This window comes from Aythya fuligula, chromosome 1 (genome assembly GCF_009819795.1).
Source record: "Aythya fuligula isolate bAytFul2 chromosome 1, bAytFul2.pri, whole genome shotgun sequence".
Lineage (NCBI taxonomy): Eukaryota > Metazoa > Chordata > Aves > Anseriformes > Anatidae > Aythya > Aythya fuligula.
The window spans coordinates 72,519,862-72,542,190 of NC_045559.1; the positions used below are offsets into that span (position 1 = coordinate 72,519,862).

The 22,329-nt window shown below is 40.0% G+C and overlaps 1 protein-coding gene across 2 annotated transcripts in view; it reads left to right on the forward strand.

Moving 5' to 3' along the window:
* Positions 1-22,329, forward strand: part of KIAA0930 (KIAA0930 ortholog) — a 70,228-nt gene that overhangs the window by 18,628 nt on the left and 29,271 nt on the right. For both annotated transcript variants that reach the window (XM_032180994.1, XM_032181067.1), the window contains exon 2: positions 14,796-14,944. In XM_032180994.1, the coding sequence (XP_032036885.1) occupies positions 14,796-14,944 (149 nt within the window). The remainder of the gene's footprint in view (positions 1-14,795; positions 14,945-22,329) is intronic.

A 22,329-nucleotide genomic window follows, 5' to 3' on the forward strand; every position in this document is an offset into this window, starting at 1 on the left:
GGCATGGATTGCCTTGAAATCAACACCTGCTTGGCTGCATTTAGATTTCGCGTCCTTTTTAATGGGTGTCTTGTCTCTGTTTTCTGGATGAGCATTAAGCTGGAGATGGTGTGCTTGCTGGGAAAAAAATTACTAGTCTAATTTACTAATTTAGTGCCTTTAATTGGTTGTCTTTCTTGTGAGCTCTAGAACACAGTTTTTGCCTGTAAGTACCACTAATCTATGTGATTCTAGGTTCAGGCTGTTAGGGATATTTTGAATAAATGTGGAAAGACATGGTAGGTGATTAGCAGACTCGTGCTGAGAGGATTTGAGAGGCTGCCATTCCCAGCTGTGTCCACCCCATTGTTTGCTGGAGGTGATTGCCTACACAGCACAGGTTGCAGCATGGTCACTGGGTCTGTTCCTCAGTTGCTTACAGCATGGCAGACTTACAGAAAGAAACCAATGTCAGTTCACATCAATACTTCAAGTCTACAGCTGTTTTGGTGCAAATCCAACACTTGTTCTGTGTTCCTTTCTGCAAGGACAGTCATTTATGGTAGAAAAAGGAACTATCAGCCACAGATGACAACCTCTTTTTTTTTTTTTTTCTCCAACAGCAAGCATCTAAATGTATTGGAGTCACCCTTTTGTGCACCCATGGTGAAAAGGTGATACCTGTATGTGTTCCTTCCAATCCCAAGATTATCTGCACTGGTGCTTAGCAATTGAACCAGTTCAGAAGAAAATTTGTGATCCAGATACTGCACTAGGGTATTTTCTGTAGGTGTTGTGCTAGAGGGAAGCTCCCCCAAGTTCTCTTCATTATATGTTTTAGTCAAGAGATTAACCTAGCTGTACAGTTGTCTCTCAAATGGAAGTGTCTTCCTTATTGAAATTTATCATCCTGATGATTCAGGTTTATGAATAATTTTGTCTTTATTCCAGGTATTAAAATTATTCTTAATAATACTTATAGGAGAGATAATTTCACTTTACTTTTTTTGTTTCTCTAGCAGGGAATCCTCGTTCATAATGATTTCTCCTGTTTTCTTTTCCATATTTTAATTTTACAGAAAATGTCTGACAAATGCTTTCAGTGCTTAAACAGGACAACAGCAGTGATGTGGCAGTGATGTGAATGTTAGGCATCTTGACAACTGATACTCTATGAAGAAAGCTCAGCTTTTTTCCTGCAGAAAAAGATGCATGTGTCAAAGGTATTGAGATGTCTGATTTCCTATACAAAAGAAAGCTGGGTGGGAGAGCAAATACGAATTTTGGTTTTTAGTTTAAGAAGCACAAGTGTTGGGTCTCAGCAGTACCTCTTTTTCCACTTCCCCCTTTAAGGAGGGGAAGTGTTTATCCCTACTCTGTCATACTCCTTGTCTTTCTTCCAATTGCCCTACGTGCCCAAAACACCAGCCACTTACTTAGTTACATCTGCTCATGTGTATTTTCCAATGAAGTTCTTCTTTCACTAGAAGCTGGAAAGGTTAGGTTCCTTGTCGGTAAAAATAGAAGTACTTTCTTTTTCTTGTCTGCTGATCGTATGCCAAAAGGCTGTAGAGCAATTGTTACATGTATTAATGGCACTTAATGGTAGATTCCACCCTCCCTAAATTATTTTTCGTGTTCTGGTCTTTGCAGTGTTCTGAATCTTGGCTAAGAATGGTTGACTCAAGAAATTGATTTGTTGCATGTAGCCAGAAGCATCTGTGTCAGAATAGGGTTTGAAGCCTGACGATAGATTTCATGTTCTTCCAAAACCAAACAGGAACATCCATGGTTTCAGATGAAACTGGATGCTAATATGCATGGAGGGTAAATGGATGCAGTTTTCACTTTGAGATGGAGCTGTAAATCTGGGCTTTATGGTGAGAAAGCTAACAAAAAGAGGTTAGAAAGTATGAGATAAATCTTGTTGCCCTTTTTATTGTTTCTGTTGTACCCTATCCTACTTCTTTCCCTGAGGGTGAGTTACAGTTGCTGTAATACAACTTACCAACAATTCGATGTTGTTGTGCGCTATGTAATCTGCAGTTTGGCTACTAGGCAAACAGCCTAGTTGAGAGCTCTCCCATGACAGTTCCCTGGTTGTGGACAGTGTCGTCACAGTTTGTGTTTAAATTGTATTCTGCTTTGTCTTTTCAGAGTTGAAGTATGCCCAGGTAACATTCAAGCAGTGTTCAATAAAAACTCAGTTGGATTTAGGTTTTGGAGCATTTACAGATTAAGTCTGTAAAGGAAACTTGTTTCTCGTCCAGTTCCACAGCCAGAAAGCTAAAAAGAAAAAAAGAAAGTATATATTTAAAAAAAAAAAAAAAAGGAAGGATATCCTTTCATATCTTTTGCAGCCTGTGTGTAAGGAATTTTACATAGGTTGTGTAGTGTAATTCTGACATGTAATTCTGGTGTCACTTATGCTGTGGATGGGAAACAGCATTTAGTGTGCCCCAGCAACCAGTGGCAGAACATGCAAGCATTCCCATGTTACACAAGCCGTTACTTGGCACATTACTCAGTTACTGACATATAGACAAGTGTCAAATAGTGAGGGCTGAATAAAGCCTGTAAATAGTATCTTAACACCTACAGAATGAGATGAACGTAGGGACGGCATGCATTTCAGTTCTGTCTTGTTTTTTTCAGTCAATGTAGCTTCCATTGTATGTGTTGTTGTAATAGTGGAGGTTTCAGAAACCAACAGAGAAGTACAAAGCCTTGAAAAGGGAAAAACAATACAAAAGAACAACAACAGCTGGATACATTTCTGCAACTTAAATGAACAGTGCATGCCATATGATAAAGTGCCCCTTATCTTGTTTCCGTGTCAGCAAACAGGGCAGCTTCCTGGCGTAGCAAGAGTAGCCCATAACCAAAAGCAAAGCGTCAGTGGGCAATGTAGCCTTTTCTGTGATGTTAGCCCTGCTCTGTGCCATGTGGTGCTTTGAAGTGCTGCTGCGTCTTTCTTTCTGCATGGTTGGTTTTTGAATTTGAGTAAGATTTGAATGCTAGCATATGAATCACAGAATCATCTAGGTTGGAAGAGACCTCCAACATCAACTAATCCTACCTCTGACCTAACACCAACAAGTCCTCCACTAAGCCATATTGCTAAGTGCTACACCTAAATGTCTTCTAAGGACTTCCAGGATTGGTGGCTCAACCACTTCTCTGGGCAGCCCATTCCAATGCCTAACAACCCTCTCAGTAAAGAAGTTCTTTCTAACATCCAACCAAAACCTCCTCTGGCACAACTTTAGCCTGTTCCCTCTCGTCCTGTCACTGGACACGTGGGAGAATAGACCAACCCCCACCTCACTACAGCCTCCTTTAAGGTACCTCTAGAGAGCGATAAGGTTGCCCCCGAGCCTCCTCTTCTCCAAGCTGAACAATCCCAGCTCCCTCAGCCTCTGCTCATAAGACTTGTTCTCCAGACCCCTCACCAGCTTCGTTGCCTTTCTCTGGACTCGCTCAAGCACCTCCATGTCCTTCTTGTAGTGAGGGGCCCAAAACTGAGCACAATACTCAAGGTGCAGCCTCACCAGAGCCGAGTACAGGGTGACAATCACTTCCCTAGAACTGCTGGCCACACTGCTTCTTACACAAGCCAGGATGCTGTTGGCCTTCTTGGCCACCTGAGCACACGGCTGGCTCATATTCAGTGACTATCAACCAATACCCCTAGGTTCTTCTCTGTCAGGCAGCTTTCCAACCACTCATCTCCCAGCCTGTAGTGCTGTTTGGGGTTGTTGCGCCCCAGCTGCAGGACCTGGCACTTAACCTTGTTGAACTTCATACAGTTGGCCTCAGCCCATCGGTCCAGCCTATCCAGATCCTCCTGCAGAGCTTTCCTACCCTCGAACAGATTGACGCAGGCACCTAACTTGGTGTCATCTGCAAACTTACTGAGGGTGCACTCAATCCCCTCATCCAGATCATCAATAAAGATATTAAAGAAGACTGGCCCCAGTACCGAAGCCTGGGGAATGCCACTAGTGACCAGCCTCCAACTGGACTTGACTCCATTCACCACAACTCTTTGGGCCCAGCTATCCAGCCAGTTTTTAACCCAACGAAGTGTACTCCAGTCCAAGCCATGAGCAGCCAGTTTCTTGAGGAGAACGTTGTGCAAAACTGTGTCAAAAGTCTTACTGAAGTCAAGGTAGACCACATCCACAGCCTTTCACTCATCCACCAAGTGCATCACTTTGTCACAGAAGGAGATCAGGTTCGTCAAGCAGGATCTGCCTTTCGTAAACCCATGCTGACTGGGCCTGATCACCTGGTTGCCCTGCAAGTGCTGTGTGATGACACTCAAGATAATCTGCTCTATGAGCTTCCCTGGCACTGAGGTCAAACTGACAGGCCTATAGTTTCCTGGGTCTGCCCTCCGGCCCTTCTTGTAGATGGGCGTCACATTTGCTAGCCACCAGTCGAGTGGGACCTCCCCTGATAGCCAGGACTGCTGATAAATGATGGAAAGTGGCTTGGCCAGCTCCTCTACCAGTTCTCTCAGTACCCTTGGGTAGATTCCATACAGCCCCATTGACTTGCAAGTGTTGTAGCATGTCGCCAACCATTTCCTCATGGATAGTGAGGGCCACATTCTGCTCCCCTTCTAGCAGCTTGGGGTACTGGGTATCCAGAGAGCAACTGGTCTTGCCGCTAAAGACTGAGGCAAATAAGGCTTTAAGCGCCTCAGCCTTTTCCTCATCTCTTGTCACTATGTTTCCCCCTGAATCCAGTAAAGGATGGAGATTCTCCTTAGTCCTCCTTTTTGTGTTAATGTATTTATAAAAACATTTTCTATTATCTTTAACAGCAGTAGCCAGGTTGAGCTCCAGATGAGCTTTGGCCTTTCTAATTTTGTCACTGCACAGCCTTGCAACATCCTGAGTGGCCTGCCCTCTTTTCCAAAGGTCATAAACCCTCTTTTTTCTCCTAAGCTCAAGCCACAATTCTCTGTTCAGCCAGGCCGGTCTTCTTCCCCGCTGGCTCATCTTTGGGCACGTGGGGACAGACTACTCCTGAGCCTTTAAGATTTCCTTCTTGAGGAGTGCCCAGCCTTCCTGGACTCCTCTGCTCTTCAGAACCGCCTCCCAAGGGACTCTACCAACCAGTGTCCTGAACAGCTCAAAGTCAGCTCTACAGAAGTCCAAGACTGGTCCCCCTCCTGACTTCACCAAGTACAGAGAACTCTACCATTTCTGCCCAAGACAGCTCCCAACTACATCTCCCACACATCTGTGAACAGAGGGTCTTTGTGAAGGTCTACTGGAGCACCTCCCCTGGTAGGCTCACTAACCAGCTGCATCAGGAAACTGTCTTCCATGCTCTCCAGAAACTTCCTAGAATGCTTCCCCTGAGCTGTATTGTATTCCCAGGATATGTCTGGGAAGTTGAAGTCTCCCACCTGAAACTAGATTGGTGTGGGCTTTCATTAGCATCAGGGAGCAAAGCTATAGTTGCTACCTTCAGTTAGCTCTTTGCTTTAAAACTAGCCTTTTTTTTTTTTCCCTGTAGTATGTGAATGTAAGGATTCATAAACACCCTGGCAGAAGAGGATTATGTTTTGCATCTCCTCATTTTTACTGCTTGCTATCTACGATTATTTTTAAAAGAAGAACATGTTTGCTGTAGGAGTTATTTCATAATTATTTTTTTTTGCATTGCATCTTATAAAATATTCAAGACTTCTTAACACTAGTTTGACCTTGTGATGTAGGTATTTACTCTGTATTTATGACAAATCGCAGTCCATTTGAAATTCCTGTTTTGTAGATGGAGGAAATACATGAGATATATAATGCATTCAAAGGGTTATCTTTTGCACATTGTTAATAGTCTGCTACTATAATGTGTTCTTAAGTGACATTTATTATAAATCCCTATCTATTGGAATGGGACTAAAGTGTAGACCAAGTCAGGTAGTGATGGCAGCTTACAAAATGTTTTGTCATCTGTGGCTCTGTTTTGGCTCAGTAGATCTGTTAGCATTTCCAGTAACTTTATCATGATTTAGTCTTTCTTTTTCTTTCCAGATGGTTATGTTTGCATTTAAGACAAAAACCAAAAAAATGTTCATTTGTTTTTTGTGGAAAAATCTTTAAAATAAATTATGTTTAATGGAGAAATTCAGGGCTTTGGAAGAGGAAGAAAGTGTTTTCTTATTTCATGCGTAAATGTGTTCAGAGTTCAAATGGTCTTTTCCACTTAGACTCTTAGTTAGCTGTTTTGATATTCTTATTTTATGCTGTTGTATTTCTTACTCAGGGAAAAAAAATGGGGAATCTGAAATAAAGCCAAGGAATGGAGCAGAGGAAAATAAGATGTGTATAGTATTAATAATGATAATATATATTACAAAGTGACACTTAAAAGCCAAAGTCCTTTGGCTTCCCATGAAACTTGCACTTCAAGTGGTTGCAGTTGCTTGGAAATTGGATCTGGATTTCTAAGTTAGATGTGTTTAAACAAAAAAAAAGTTACTATTTCCTATAAGTGTATTTTGTTGCTTTTGAGTAGTCTAGTATGTACTTGTTTGTGTCAATATGTAAATAGTTGTCTGTCACAAAACCATCTGGAGAATATTTTGTCTGTACTCTAAAGTTTGTTTGTCTACAGTCATTGCCCTGGAAATTACATATTTACCACTAGCTACAGTAAATAGGGGCTGGTATTGCTAATCCATTTCTGTGATAATGCACAAGTTTCCTTTAAGCTGCAAGGAGAATTTTGACTTCTAGGAACATTTTGCTCTTTTGCAATGTGTTTTTCCAGAACCAGCAAAGTCAGCTTTTGAAATGATCAGTGTCACTCTTTCTAGTGTACCCTCATCAAGATCAGCTCACGTGTTATCAACTTAAAGAAGGAGGGAAAAAACAAGGAACTTTTAACAAGTGATAGATAGGTAGTCTGAGTTTCATCTCTCTCGATTCTGCTGGGTATTATGATAAAGTACATTTTGAGACATTGTAGTTATTCATGGATGACTTTGAATTGGGAAGGATATGCGCTCCTGATAACCTAGGGAAATACTGTGAAAGTTTAATTTGTGTGAATTATTTTCTCTCCTAGGCAGAAAGGAAGAGATTGTTCATGATGATCACAATGATGCTGCAATGTGAATATGCCACTTCAAATTTTTAGGGAGACATGGAGTTGGTTGTAGTTGACATGCATGCTGTGTTGAAGAAGGTACAATATCATGATTACAAAGATAAACTGTCTGTGAAGTGTCTGCTGTTTGGGTGTTTGGAAATCATGTTATGTTGAAACCAAAGCCTTTTATCATAACATTTATTGCACGGATCTACTCCACCCAGTGAAAGAGACAAAGGTTAGGTAACGGTATGGTTATTGTGCAGGGAATCTATACTTCCTAAAAACAATCTGCAACAAATGTCCCATGACACGGTGATGCATTAATCTGATTGTAGTACAGCTTCTGTGGATAGAAGAGAAAGCTTCAGAATCTAGATGAAGTCTGCATCTAATTATATGAATGAAAGTGTTGTATTAGGTTACAGTGGGATCTAAGAGGGGAAGAGCAAGTCAAGAGATCAAGATGTGTGAGGAGCAGCTGAGGCACAGAGCAGGCTGAGGGGAGGCCTCATGGCGGCCTCCAGCTCCCTCACGAGGGGAGCAGAGGGGCAGACGCTGAGCTCTGCTCTCTGGGGACAGCAACAGGACCTGAGAGAATGGCATGGAGCTCGGACAGGGGAGGGTCAGGCTGGGTGTTAGGGAAAGGTTCTGCACCCAGAGGGTGGCTGGGCACTGGGACAGGCTCCCCAGGGCAGTGGTCACGGCACCCAGCCTGACAGAGTTCAAGGAGTGTTTGGACAAGGTCTCTCAGACACAGGGTCTGGCTTTTAGGTCCTATGTGGAGCTGGGAATTGGCCTCCACAATCCTTGTGGGTCCCTTCCAAATGGGAATGTTCCAATTCTAAACAGTCAGGAGGAGCGTAGGCACAGAGAAGGGTCATCACTGTTGAATGTCAAATATGCTTTAAGGTTGTACTTTGATGCTTAGAATAAAAAGAGGTTTTATCCTGACGTTTTCCTTCCTTTTTTTTTTTTTTTTTTTTTCCTCCAGGGTGAATTCCATCACTTTGCAAGCAGAGGATAGGATAGGCATGTGATGTGATTGGCAGACATTTCACCAATACAGACCATGAAGTTGTATTACTACAACCATGGCTTGACTTCAGAGTTCTAAAGCTCTGTGGTGTAGGAAGTAAGCTGTTACTGGGAGGGGCAAACGGTGTTTGATTTTTATAATATAATTGCATTTGTCCACTGTTGTTTTTGTTCTGTGTAATTTATATGTAGTCAGCTCTGAGCCATTTCTGTGCTTTAGGAAATAGAAGTTATCAATTAAAAGTGAGCACAGTTTCTCTCAATCTCAAGTGTTTTGGACCTATTATTCATGGAATTGTTCACAGACCTTCATGGAAGATTTTGTAGTCTGCTCCTGAGCATAATAATGTGTTTCTTCCCCTCTCCTCTCAAAGGACCAGGTTTGTATTTGATACAAGTAGCGGCTTCTGGCTCATGTTATTTTGGGCCTGTTGGTTAATTATTTGGTGACAGCAAGCTTTGAATTTGAGGTGTATGCTGAAACTTCATATTGATTCTGGCGATCATAGTGATGCCTAAAAAAGATCCTTAAAGAAGGTTGAGAAATGAGAGAGATGTGCTGTCATCTATTGGGAAATAAGTAAATATGGCACAGCAGCTATAAAAATAATTGATCTGTTCTTTCATGGCTTTTCAGTCTTGATGGCCTAATGCTTGAAGTTTAATTTTTTTTTGTCTCCTTTATAGATGCACTATGAAACCGAAGTTAAAACAAGTTTCACTGTAAGAAGTCTGTAATACATGTATACATGTGTGTGAGTTGGAAAGCATAAGAGAATATATTCCTTAAAAAGTGCTCAAAAAGTAATGGAAGAGTAGCAACATTTCCATTTGATTTAGACTATCTTCATTTCTGAACTAGCTTCCGTCTATCCTCCTTGTAAATTACTATCTGTTAGTAAAGAAGCATGGAGTGTATTATTTGTTACAGCTTTTTTTTTGTCTCTAATTATGTTCTGCTTCTCTTCTTTGTATGACCTTAATGCATGCGACATGGTTGGGTAGGGGAACAGTTATCTCCATTTTAGGATAAGGAAAGAGGAGTGCTGTGTCTGTGGCAGAGTCGTATGTTTAATCTATGGTGTCTGGCTTATCCCTATCACTGCTGTTACCATGATGCCTTCTTTTTCTAGCTAGAGTTCTGCCAGAAAAACTTATGTTGGAAGTATATATGTATTTTCTGACAGATTTAGGACTTATGTGCTTGCAGAAACATGCTTCTTACAGTGCTCTGTCATTACAGCTGGCATCAGTGGAAGTGCTTATTTCACAGCACAAGTATTTATGAGATATGAATGTGCTGCAAGGATTTGCTCTGGGGAGCTCTCAGTTGATAATATGCACTCTGCAGTGCCTGGTTGGGAATAGTGGGGTGGTGCTAGTGAACTGCAAGTTTGGTGAAGTCCATGTTTAAATAAGGCCAAACTCAAGGGTTTAACTGTTGGCATTTTATGTATGCATGGGGAGAAGGCTGAACTGATTTTGTAATGATCTAGCTAGCTGGAAACTGTCATGGGACAGGGGACACCCATTCTGATTTTATGCAGTTGTACTACAACTTTTTAATATCTTTAACTACATAACTTAATCTGTGAAGCACTTCTCATATTGTCCTTGCAGAATACTTGGCTAAACTCGGAACAAAATTGAATTACATACAGTGTGGATTGCTCAGAACTCGTTTGCTTTCTATTCTAGGGTTGCAAAGATTGTCATAAGCATTTAATTAACCCTTAAAAATCTAAGGATGCTCATTTTATAGATGTTGGTACTGTGACAGAATTGGATGAAACGAGTTTCACAATGTTTCACAGATAAGTGTAGTTCATGGCAGACGAGAGGAATAGTGTAGGAAACCCTGTCTAGCTGAAATAATTGTTTCTCTAATCTTTGAATGCTACATGATGAAAAAGATTAGCTACAAAATGTGATTTTTTTCCAGTTTCTTCAAAGCAAAGTAATATGCTGACACTTCTTTTTAATCCACTGTTGTTTTTTTTGAAAGCGTTAATTAAAAAAAATAAAAATCTAACTTATTATCTGGATCTGGAGTCAGCTCCTTGAAATTAATGCTCAATATAAAAATCTAATAGGTAGAAAGAAAGATTTATTTATTTCATAGCAGCTGGCATAAATCTTGTTGCTAATGAGGATAAAATCCATGTAAATGAATCATTACAGTAAATTGTTGTAATTAGGATTTATTCATTACAAAGGTCTCATAATTATATAATCAACTTTTAGTGTATTGAGATTTATACTCTTGACTCAATTCAATTTTATTCATTGAGAAGCAGAATTCACTGAGGGAGGAGTGTTTTCAGAGGCCGCCTGGCTACATGCTCTCAACTAGAGATGGAATTTTCAATCCTGTGCAGATACTATCTACTTCTTGTGTTGCAGAAGGCTTGAATTCTCTGGCAAAAATAAAACTGTTAGCATTTTGAAAAGACTCCCCAAATACTGAAGTCAAAGCCTCCAGGAATTTTAAGTGTTAGGTGTTTCATTAAGTGCCTGTCAGCTTAACAGTCCTGTGTGTGTGTACATGCACATCATCTGCTGAGAGCTGTGCAAACCAGTGGTGGACCGATGTGATAGAAAGTTACTGCCAACACAGGATTGTCTGGGCTATTTAAAACTGGACTCTTTTTGATCTCAGTCCTTGCCAAATGGTTAGGAGTAGTATCAGATATAACAGAGTTAAGGCCAGCAAACCAGCTGAGAGCTGAATACGCCCACTACTTTGGTGGATGTCCTGTACGGTGGCCAGAATCCCTCTGAGCCCTACCATCTCAAGCCCAGTTGAGGCTTCTCAACAGGGTACTGTGACAAAGTCTGAAAAATTAAGGCCTCTGCTTTCTCCTCTGTATTGAAAAGGAGAATTTTGCCTGCCTGGCCACTTCATTACCCAAAACAATTTTAAAAGCAGTGTCTAAGCATCTTCTTGGCAGAGTTGGAAGGCTTCAAGTGATACGCTGTAAATTAACAAAATATCTGTAACGGTATGCCTTGCTTTGAAGATCTAATAGTTGAAGACAAGATTGAATGGATCGATTGGATATGCCAGTTTCTGGCTTCAAATTGAAATTTATTTCTTGTTTTGTTTTGTTTTTTCCTCAGTTAAGCTTTAGGAAGTCTGGGTTGCAATTACAAATTTTCTTGCTTCCTTTTCAAAGTTATTGCCATTTAATAGTAGATTGTAAAGGCTAATTCTTCTTATATGCTGCTCCCCATCCTTCCTGCTTCTACTAAAATTTAATAAAAGCAGCTGTATTGCTGTGGTTTGGCTCTTTTTGGCTTCAAGAAAAGTCCTCTAGTCAACACTGTAAGAACAGCTAGAACATCCTCATGTCATTCTTAATTATACAGTAGTTCTGAAAATATCTCTGAAGTTTGGAGGACAACTTTATTCTGATCTGTTGCAGGTAGGGTTTTGAATCGATGGCTGTCCAACATTGCTGTAAGGTCTGTCAGTTTTTTCCCCTGCATTATGCTGCAGTGCAGAAGTAGCTGCATTACTGCAGCACTTCTGTCCCCTGGTTTTCTGTTTAGACTAATGATAGATAAATGCATTGAATTAGTTTGTCCTGTGTTCTTCAGCAAGGGCAGGAGTGTGTAAAAAGTCCTGGTATCTTCCTCTGTTCCACCATTCTCCTGCACATATTAATGGGCTGTTATAAGCATCCATAAATCATTCAGAAAGAACATATTAACTCTTGTATGTTATTGTGTAAAGCATTTAGCACCTTGTGTGACAGCTTCTCAGAATTTTGCAGGTACAACCAGAATCTAAAAATGATTCAGCCCTCATTTATAACCCTGGATTTAGTTAACTTGTTGATTTTTCTTCTCTAAGGGAAAAATAAATATTTCCCACTGATAAAAAAACAAACAAACAAAAAACCACTTTTCTATAAAAATTTAGGAGTGCCTTGCCTAGGCATATTTTGTTTGTCTGTGACACAAAACTAAAGTATGCTTCTGAACACTAAGACTTTTTCAGAGATGATTCTTAAAATCCATGGATGCTTTTTTTTTTCTTTTGATTTTCTTAAAACTCCATGTGAATTCAGGGCAAACATCTTTCCCCATTGCTTCATCTCCCTGCTCTGCCTCCCATCCCCCTAATTTAAATAAGGCTGGGAATTTAGTTACTCGAAACCCTTGAGATTTAATAAGTTTCTTTGAGACTGTTAATGAATCATGATGAATGCATGCCCTATTTCCTACTCTTTGCAAAATATAGAGGTAGGACTGGGTCATGATGTCCTCTGGTGTCACTAGTACAGCCTTCTTAAATGAGTCAAGCTCTTTTTCCAGCTGTAGGGATTTTTGCCTTCACTATTCCTACTTAAGAGGTTGTTCCTGAACCTTATGGCTTGAATGCTTTAGAATCTATTTCTCATTTCTAGCTTACATATGGGTGGATGGGTACTTCAGACCAATTCATTCCTGTGTCGGCAGTACATCTTTAAATCTGAGTAGCTCTTCTCTCTTCCTGGTGTTTATCAGTGAATATACTGACTGATGATAATCTTGTCTTTTTCAGCCTTTTTCTGGGAGTCTGAACACATTTGATTCTCCTCTTGTGCTGTAGGCTTACAAATATAACTTTGCCATACAGTCCTGTTCACTTGTGCCCAAGGGAGGGCTTCAGATGGAGAAGGAGCACAGCATCCTGGATCTGATCTCTCCAGTGTTTGGTTCTCTTTCCCTGCTGGTAAAAATAGAACTTATATACAGTGCAGATTTTATTCACAATTGCACATCATGTTCTGTGCTTGCTTAACTAATCACAAAGACTTCAGCACAGCTATGCAAATAAAGCGATTGCAGCTTGCCTTGAAATTAACGTGCACTGGAAACTCTCAATCTTGTCCTCTTCCTCTTCTCTCACAGCTTTTTCATTACTGTTTTTTCCCAGATACAGTAAACTATATGCATGTTTTCAAATACCATCCTTTTATTCTGTGTATGTTCTATCGGTGGAATTTCATTTTGTTTTCAGTATTGCTTTTGGATTTAGCTGGAAAGACATAACATTTTTATTTCAATTGCCCATTTGTCTGCTAAAAAAATTTTGAAAGTCTAACCTCCTGCCCACCACAGTAATTAAAGATTGGAAGAAAGATTTGGCTTGCAAATATTGCACACATAATGAAGTAGGAAAATGTGCTGAGTTACACTTGTGGATTAGAAGAGCGATTGATTTCATTCATAAAGCCCTGAAGTTGGCCACCATTATCTAAGAAAAATCGTGTTCATTGCTATGGTATGTAAACTTTCTTTGCTATTTACTGGGAAATCTTCTAAAGCTTAATTCAGATACCACCATAAATAAATGTCACTTATTCAAGACTTGTCTCCCTGCAGAAATACTTAATATGCTCAGTGTACCGCTGAGAGGGAAACAGACGGGAATAGCAGCCGAGGGTTGGGGAGTGACACACGTGTACAAATCTAGCAGCCAGCATATAGCTTTGAGGGAAATAAGCCACTGTAAAGGATATCTGGTCTGGAGGCTGTGCTGGCAGCTGCACGTGTACACACACACATGCCTGTCTTGTACGTATCCCTGCCATCCATCATGCATTTCAGCTTTTTACTGTTTCTCAGCAATGTAGGTTTTTTAGTGTCATTCTCCTCACAGATTTCAAAACAGGTAGCCAGCACCTAACAGCTATAGTTATCTGTTAGCAGGGCTGCAGGGGAGGGGATGCAGTGACTCCATGAAGAAGCCTCCAGCAGGACTGAGGAGCACTGGAGAATTTCAGCTCCCATGTCACCAGGAGCAGTACTGGCTTCTCTGCTTGTCTGCGTAACTTACGGACTTAAATTGGCATTTTAGCATGGAAAACATGCAGCATCTTTTCTGTTTTTATTATAGTTAACTATGCTGAAGAGTTTCACAAAATGTGATGTTGCCTCTACTGTGCTTCCTTTTCCTGCTGAGAGATCAGTGCCATGCCATTGCTGATGCTGTTGTACTTTGTCTCCCGCCTTGAGCAAGACTTAATTGCATCTTCCTTTCTCATTTTTCCCCTTCTTTTCTTTAATTGGGATTCACGACTACAAAATGCTTTACTTTGTTGAGGAAGATCTGGGCTTTGTTTCTAGTCAGAGGGTGAGTTACAGTAGCTCCTGCACAGGTACATTCTTGTTTCTATGCATTGGTTTAAGAAAGGTAGCAGCTGCTAGTTTCTGAAGGACTGTCAGTACTTCCAAGAGTGTACGACAAACCTGTTGGCAGCTGAGGGGTTCATGTCATTAACTGGAGCATATGTTGGCACAACATGCCTTTGGGACTATTCCTTGAATGCATCTCTGACAAACTCTGACCCAATTTATTGATCCAATCTGAGTGACACAGGCATAAGCAGGATATATTCATCGGCCCTGATCTGTTTTTGTTATGCAGGGGAGCAGATTGGTTGGACGAAGGCAATTTTGGTTGACAGTGGCCAAAGATGGGTTCTGCATTCATGCCAAATGGTGGCTGTGCTATACAACTTAGAAGATCTTACTTACCATGAGCTGTACAAGAATGTTTCTCCTGTGGTTGGGATTGACTGCACCCTTGCAAAGACATTGTGTGTCGTATTAGGCACAGTCAAATGTGACATGGTAGTTCCATGACTCTTATTTCTCCTTTCTTTTATGCTTCTTAGGGTGTTTCAAAGATGATCGTATTGTGTTCTGGACTTGGATGTTTTCAACATATTTTATGGAGAAATGGGCCCCCCGGCAAGATGATATGCTCTTCTATGTCCGTCGAAAACTGTCCTATGTCAGTGGGGATAGTACAGAGGGGAAAAAGGTGAGTGAGTAATTAAATATTTTAATCTGGGAAATTTAATGGAATGTGGGGTTTGGTGTTTTGGAGTACCTACCACATCTGAAGAATTGCAAACTGATGATGAGGAACCTCCAGATCTGCCCACCATGAGACATAGGGAAATACTGTGGTTAACAGTGAACATCTGCAGCAGTTTAAGTGAGCTTCACTATCACAGACTTGGTGAGATAAATGAGTTTGCACATTTTTGGAAGCTTTTATGATGGTCTCCATCATAAAAGGAAAAGGAGGGCATCCACACTGATTTTTGTTTCCCTTTTCATTAATAATACTTTATAAATGAAGAGTTTAAATCTATAGAAAGGGGGAGAAAAAGGAGGAGGAAGATGGTTACTAAAGTGTTTCTAGAAAAAGGCTTCCTAAGATATTGGAGTGTTTGAAATAAACAGTTACTAAGTACTCGGTAGCAGAATACAAGCAGACTCCTAGAACTGGGATGCAGTAGTGACAAACAGTGGAGAAAATACTGTACTTTCACATATATAAAACTACATTTAAGACAATTTGCGCTACTATAGAAGTACTGTTTCCTGAAAGCATGTAATCGGGTATTATACATGGGTATTTTTCGGTTAAAGATTAGAGAAACTTCTCAGCACGCTGTGGCAGTTTTCGCTTTAGTTGGGGGAAACAGAACCAAGAGAAATTTATAATTTTATTGGGAATAAAGCAGATGACTGTAGAGGATTGAAAGAAGGAAGTTAATTGGGGTTAAGTTAAGAGTCTGGGGTTAAGTTCCTGACATATGTAAATAGTGCATACTGATGTTGAGTCACAGATATATGTGTGAGTTACTTGTTTTTTTTCTTAAACTGGGTATACCCAAGTTCTTGAGGTCAAAATTTGACCATACAAGGAACTGTAATTGTCAACTCCCTTGAAAACAGGATTCTAAAAGACTTTCCAAAGGTTTTGTTGGAGAGACGGGAAATAGACAGGATTATCTTCTCTTTACCCCACTTCCCCACGTTTGGTCATGGCAGCCAGTAAGGAGAAGATGGTAAAATATCGATCTTTTGCTGTCAGATTGGTGGTTTAGTAGTCCTCAGCTACAAATTCAGGATAGCACACTTGCACCTTTAAGACTTTTGCAGGAAACTTTGATCCTAAGTTGTGACTTAGGATGACATGTCATGACAAAGGAACCCATCTAAGGAATGACTACAAATTCCTGTTTCACATCAAACAACATTGTGGCGTTATTTAGCCTAATAAAAGCATGGATCATTTAACCTCTTGTTCTTCCCAACAAGAAAGGCAAACCTCAGAGGAAACCTGATTGCTTAAAATTCATTCTCAGACCCCTGATCAATCTCTGTTCAGCTTATTAATCAATTTAAAGTGTTTGAACCTCCTTTGGAGAGATGAAAGTGAAATAACCCTTGCATTTGCTCTGAGCTTTATTTAAGCCTCATAAATAATTTTGATTTGTGAGTTTTTTCGTAAGTGGTGGTTATTAGAGAATCGGCGTTAGTGAATTGCTTGCCATAACAACTGACTTGGGGAGCATGCATTATAGCACATAGTGTTTTGTATATCTCCCTTGACTGTTTGCATTTTGCTCAGCTTCTGAGAAATGAGCCTTTCCTGTGACTCTGAAGTACTTTACTTCAATCTGAAGTTCTGAAGTTCGTGAAACTTCAGTTCTGTGGTTCTTTGATATTTGTGTAGCTCTCCTTCTGTTTTATTTTAACTGACTGCTCTGCAGCTCCAGCTGCTCTTGTATCTGATTTTTGTGCCTGTTCTGTGCAGTGAGACACTACACTGGACTACCCCTGTTTTTTGAATTATAACTAGACAGATTTTTATTTCACTTTATAGTTTTGTCAGCTCTTTCTTGTAAGATGGGTATCAAAACACCAAAGTTATATCATTAAAAGGAGGAAAAAGCCAGAGAACAATTGTTTTTTAGAATCTCAAAAAGAACTTCCAAGTATCCCTGCCACCCACCAGACTGTGTGCTCTCATTTACATCCCCAGAGATAGACTGGCAAAGTGGAGAATGGGAGAAGTTTGAGGTTGCTTGTGACCTTGAAGAGGTACAACAAGAGCTACACCATGGCCTACCCCTTGTGTTGAGATGGTATTGAACTGTCAGTGGTGATCACCATCAGTGGAGATGATTTCTCCACTGGCTGCGCAGAAGCCTGACTGTTAGGTATTTGTAGAATTTGGTCTATGTAGCTTCAGCATAGAGTAAAGACGGTTCATTTTATTTTTTTTCTGTAGACATGTATTTGCTCTTCGTTTGCCTGGCTACTGTAGATTTTGACTGAAGAATGCTGGTAGAGAGACATGAGGTGAATCATTGTCCTGTGATATCTCAGTATTAGTTTACATTCATAAAAATAAGACCTGCAGAGCTTTGAGAACAGTAGTCTCTTGTAGGACTGATAACAATGACAGTGAAAACAAACTGAGAGAAGGGCTGTTTGAACACCAATAGTGATGTTTGGTTTCTGACGTAAGCTCACACATCATGTTCATATTATACACTATGGTGTGATGATTCACATCAACAAGAAACAAGTGTTGATTTATTACACTCTTGACGATTTTGATGTCCATCCCATATGATTTAAGTCATCCATCCTTGTGCTTTTTTCCCCTATGCTTATTGGAACGGGAGAGCATCAGCAATAACATTTGAATTAAAATGTAGCAGAGAATAAGCAGAGAAAAACTATTAGGAGCAAGATTAGTGAGAGGCTTGGTTCAATTTTAAGGCTGAATGAGAAGGGCTTTGAATTCAGCTTGAGTAGTGACAACAGCTTGAAGTAACACAACTCATAATCAGTAGATGATGATAAGCTTTCCTATCATCTGAAATTTCATTTTAAAGAGCCTTTTAAATGACCTGTTTCATAGGCTCCTTAGTGTAAGAGTCTTTACATTTCCACTTCAATTTCCAAGTTGTGTATATCTAGGTGAAACAGCAATTAAGCCCTTAATATGGTTTATGCCATATCTAATTCTAGGTTACATCCATTACAGACTCCTGGATCCCAGAGAAGTACCCTTTTTTTTCCTTGGCATTTTCCAGTAACAGTCCTGCAGTATTTCTTGCCAAGTTTAGAAGATAATTTTTCTCTCTGTTTTTAAGCAAAATCACAGACCCTATATGTCAGGATTGGTGAAGGCAGAGCAATGTGGAGCATAGTTCTTAGTTAATAGCACATAAAAAGCCTATTAAGTAAAAATTAGAAAAATCTTTTTTGCTGCTGCCTCACACACTAGCTGATATGACTGACTGGAAAATGCAGGCCCTGATCCTCACTTACAAAGGGTTCTGTACATTACCAAAAGCCACAGCTTTAAGAGATGAAAGCAGTTGGACTTGGGATTCTGATTTTAAAATGGCATTAGATCAAGATGTAATATCTCTGCCTCTTCCCCATGCAATAAAGGGTTATGCTTTGTTACAGTTGCAAACTTCTGATCTTTCTGTAGAAAGAAGCTTTACTTTCCCATGGGGATTAAGAAAAATCGTAGTATGTTCTTAACAGAGGCAACGGCTGAGTAGGGGTTTTTCTCAGAGTGATGCATCAGCAGAGCTAGTTTGTAGTAGTGCCTTCAGTCTGGCATCTTGCTTTGTCACATGACAAGGGTACTGTATTACAGTGCAAAGTTATAAAAAAATGTATGCAGGACACTGTCAGTATATGTTCTGAGTGTGCCTGGATTTTAGAGTAGATCCTGTTTTCTTCAGTGTCCTGTAAATATGGAGGAGTGAAGTTGCTGCCAAATACACGTGGTAATCATTCAGGCTGCTGAATCTTCACAGAGCTTAAGCTACTGATGTTGTGGCTGCAGCTTCAGAAACGGAAGTGAGCAGGAGCAATGTTTAAATGTTTGTGTGCATCTGGACCTCTGACACAAAAAATACTGGCTGTGTTGGGAGACCGGTGAGTTTCTGAAACTAAATGGCTTTAGGCACATGACTCCCACTGAAATTCACAGCATTTCTTAGCTGCATCTCTAATTCACTTTAACCATCTGTCTGGCTGGAAGATTCAACAATCTGAACTGAGCACCCAGCAGAAATGAAAGGTTTTAAAAAATCTCCTGTTCCTGTCCCTATTGTACCTCTCAGACCAGTGCTTTGTGAACACTGTAAGCAAATAGGATGTCACCTGAAAAGCTACTTGATACAGTTTGTGGCTGGTCCACATCACCATTTGAATACAAAACAGGAAAGCAAATGGCCAAATTCTGCATTTTATTTGCCAATAAATTCTCTTCTCGTGCATGGATAGTATGCAGGTACAAACAATGATTATGACGTGCAAGTCGATACAGAGAGACAACTGTTCTGCCTCAGCTCCTTTCTAAGCTCTTGGAGGTGTTGCAGTGAGTAGGAACAGTGGCTTCTGCAGAAAAGGAGAACGTAAACATACTGCTCTCATTTTGAAACATGAAAAAGGAACACTGGTGTTACAGGGTTGATACTACAATTTTCTGTAAGGGACTCAATGTCTGAAATGCAAAGATCTGGCTTTTCTTGTACAACTAAGTCTCCCCAATCCCTGTGTTTTGCTAATGTTTGATTATATAAATACACGAACATAAAGGAGTTGCTATTTGCTAGTCTCTGCTCATATTACATTTTTTTGAAGACCATCTCCATCCATATCCTGTGTGTGATATGACAGGCTGCTTGGCAAAAAACAAAAATAATATCACGATGAGTGTAATGACATTTTTCCTGTGCAAACTGGATCCAGCTGTCTGTGACCTAGGACATGCATGTGACATTTCGGGCAGGCTAATGAGCATTAGGCTTGGAGATGCTTTCACTTTGTCCTTTTTCCTGAGTCAGTTTGTGTCTGAGACAAAGCAAGAAATACCTTCCTGGTATCACAGTCAGTAAACTCCCAACTCAGAAATGGGGTGTGGTCTGCAGGGACATTTCTGGTGAATTGCTTTTCCATTGATTCATGTATCTGAAGAACTCTTCATAACAATGCAAATTGGGTGACAAGAAAGCAAGGATCAGAGGTTAATTTAATATGAATTACACTGAAATTGTGGCAATGCTGAGTCTTGTGGCTGAGAAGGTTCTCTCTGTGTGACAAGGAGAAATTTAATCAGGAAGAACAGAAGTCTAGACCCAGTTTCCCCAACTGATAATATGGTAATGAGTGTCACAAAAGCAGCATACTTGATGCACCAGGGGTCTGAGGGACAGATGAACACTGCTAGGCTGGGCTGCTCACCCTGAAAAAGGTACAAGTGTCTGCTTGGAGCTCCCTGAAAGCCTCATCAGGCTACTTCTTCAGCAGAGCACTTAGTGTGTTTGACTTAACTGTGTTTGTGGGTTACACAGTCCATGTTGGCTTGCTCATGAGAGGTGTGAAAATGTCTGGTTTTGGTGTTCACACTTGTATTAATGTGCAATTGAACTGAAGGTCTGGAATATCATAATCGAGTCTCTAATGACACTAGTCATTAGACTAGTATGTCTACTCTACCATTTTTCATCTATTTTCTCTTCAGTAACCCAGTTTATACATTTCCACATCCAGCTGAGATGGTTTGAAATGCAATGATTTATTAACATTCTGTAATCTTCCTTCTCCTGCATCTTTGCTGCCTCAGTTAATGATGAAGCATGTCTCCTCTTGTTTTGCTGACTGTATTCTGCATTGGCTCACCATGTGTTGCTTCAGGCACTCATGCTTTTCTGTAGAGGACTTCAGAAAGGCTGGCAAATAGAGTAATAAGATGGCAATGAGCAAACTGTTGCATTTGAAAATATCAGTTACTCCATAGTCTTGGGCCACAGTTGATAATGCTTAAATAGTCATGCTTAAACTAGTCTTTCAGTTCGTGAATGTTCATTTAGCAGATTTATAAAATGTTCAAGCCTGGGAATGAAAGTTGATGCAATTCACAGAGTCTGAATGTCAGGTAGCAGCTAGGATTATTGTGTCATTATCTGAAATGTAACGATTTCTTGCCTTTCTGATTCTAGTCAGTGTGTTTTAAATTCCAGCCTTGACTTGCTTAGGAACAGTTGCAATGGCTTTCTTGGTGCCTAAGCTATGCAGGGGAAATACATTTTCTGCACTCTGTGTGTCTCATGATTTTCAGGTTGTTGTTTTCCCCTCATTTGTTTGATAGACATAATCAAACATTCAGACTGTTCCGGTAATTTGAACACCTTCCAGTTTTTATTTTTGGATCTATTATATATATTTTTAATATATATAACAATATACATATATGCTTAGTTCTGTCTATACCTCTTTCAGATATATTTATAACACCTTTGCTATTACTGGGATTGCAAAGACAGAAATGGACTTTGATTTTTTTACAGGAATCATGCTTGGTTGAAGTCAACTTTCAGATGTGTGTGTCCCATTAGCTGTTTTCAGTCTCATAATTTACTCATTCTTACTACTGCTTCAAATTAAGCTTCTTCATATTCACTATAGAGATAATAGAAACACTAAGGTATATAGGCTTGTTAAGTCCTTATTTTCTGATTATGACTTGCCAATCTAGAATCTCTTGTGCTTATTGAAAATGAGAAAATGGAATACATTTGGTAGGAATTCCTTGTGATTAAGAATTACTTGTTACAAGAGCTATAATCAATTTTAAGGTGTTTTCTTTAGTATCGAGACATAAACTTATGTAAGAATCAAAAAAGGAAACAAGAATATATTTAGAAAACTAAATAGTTTTCTCTGTGCCTTTTGCTCTCATCTCATCAGAAATAAGTGAGATCTGACTTTAAGGTTTGCCATTCAGTTCGGAAACAGTCATGGAACAAATTCAGTTCCTCCCCCAGGAGCGCAGTTACTTGGAAAGTGATGATGCCAACAAGTCAAAGTGGGGTGATGTTCACGACTGTGCATTATACTTTCTGAAAGGGGTTGGAATAAAGAGCAATGTAATAAAACTTGAATTTCAGGGGTCAGGACTCCACAAATCAGAACATTTCTCATTTTAAGATAAACTAAGATGTTGACTTTAGGGCTGCCGTGTGCCATTAAGCTGTCATCTGCAATCAGATCAATAAATGATGGGAGAACAATTAGGTTCTAGGGAATTACAGCAGCACTGAAACCCGTGTAAGTAGTGAGAACAGCTTTGCAGAACTGAGTATCAAGAAGAAAGGAAATGTGAGGGGAATAAAGGCTGCATGTAAGTTGACTTTGCTGTTTTCAAGCTTGGACTGACACTGAGGTTGCTCGGTGAAGAGTGACTATGATGAGTCAACCAACATGTAGGTACAGTTTCCTTTTTGTTATCCTCCAGCCTCAGCCTTTCTGTGCCACTGCAGGTTAGTCAGTGGAAGGTACAAGAGGGTTTTGTAATGAGATGGTGCAAGAATA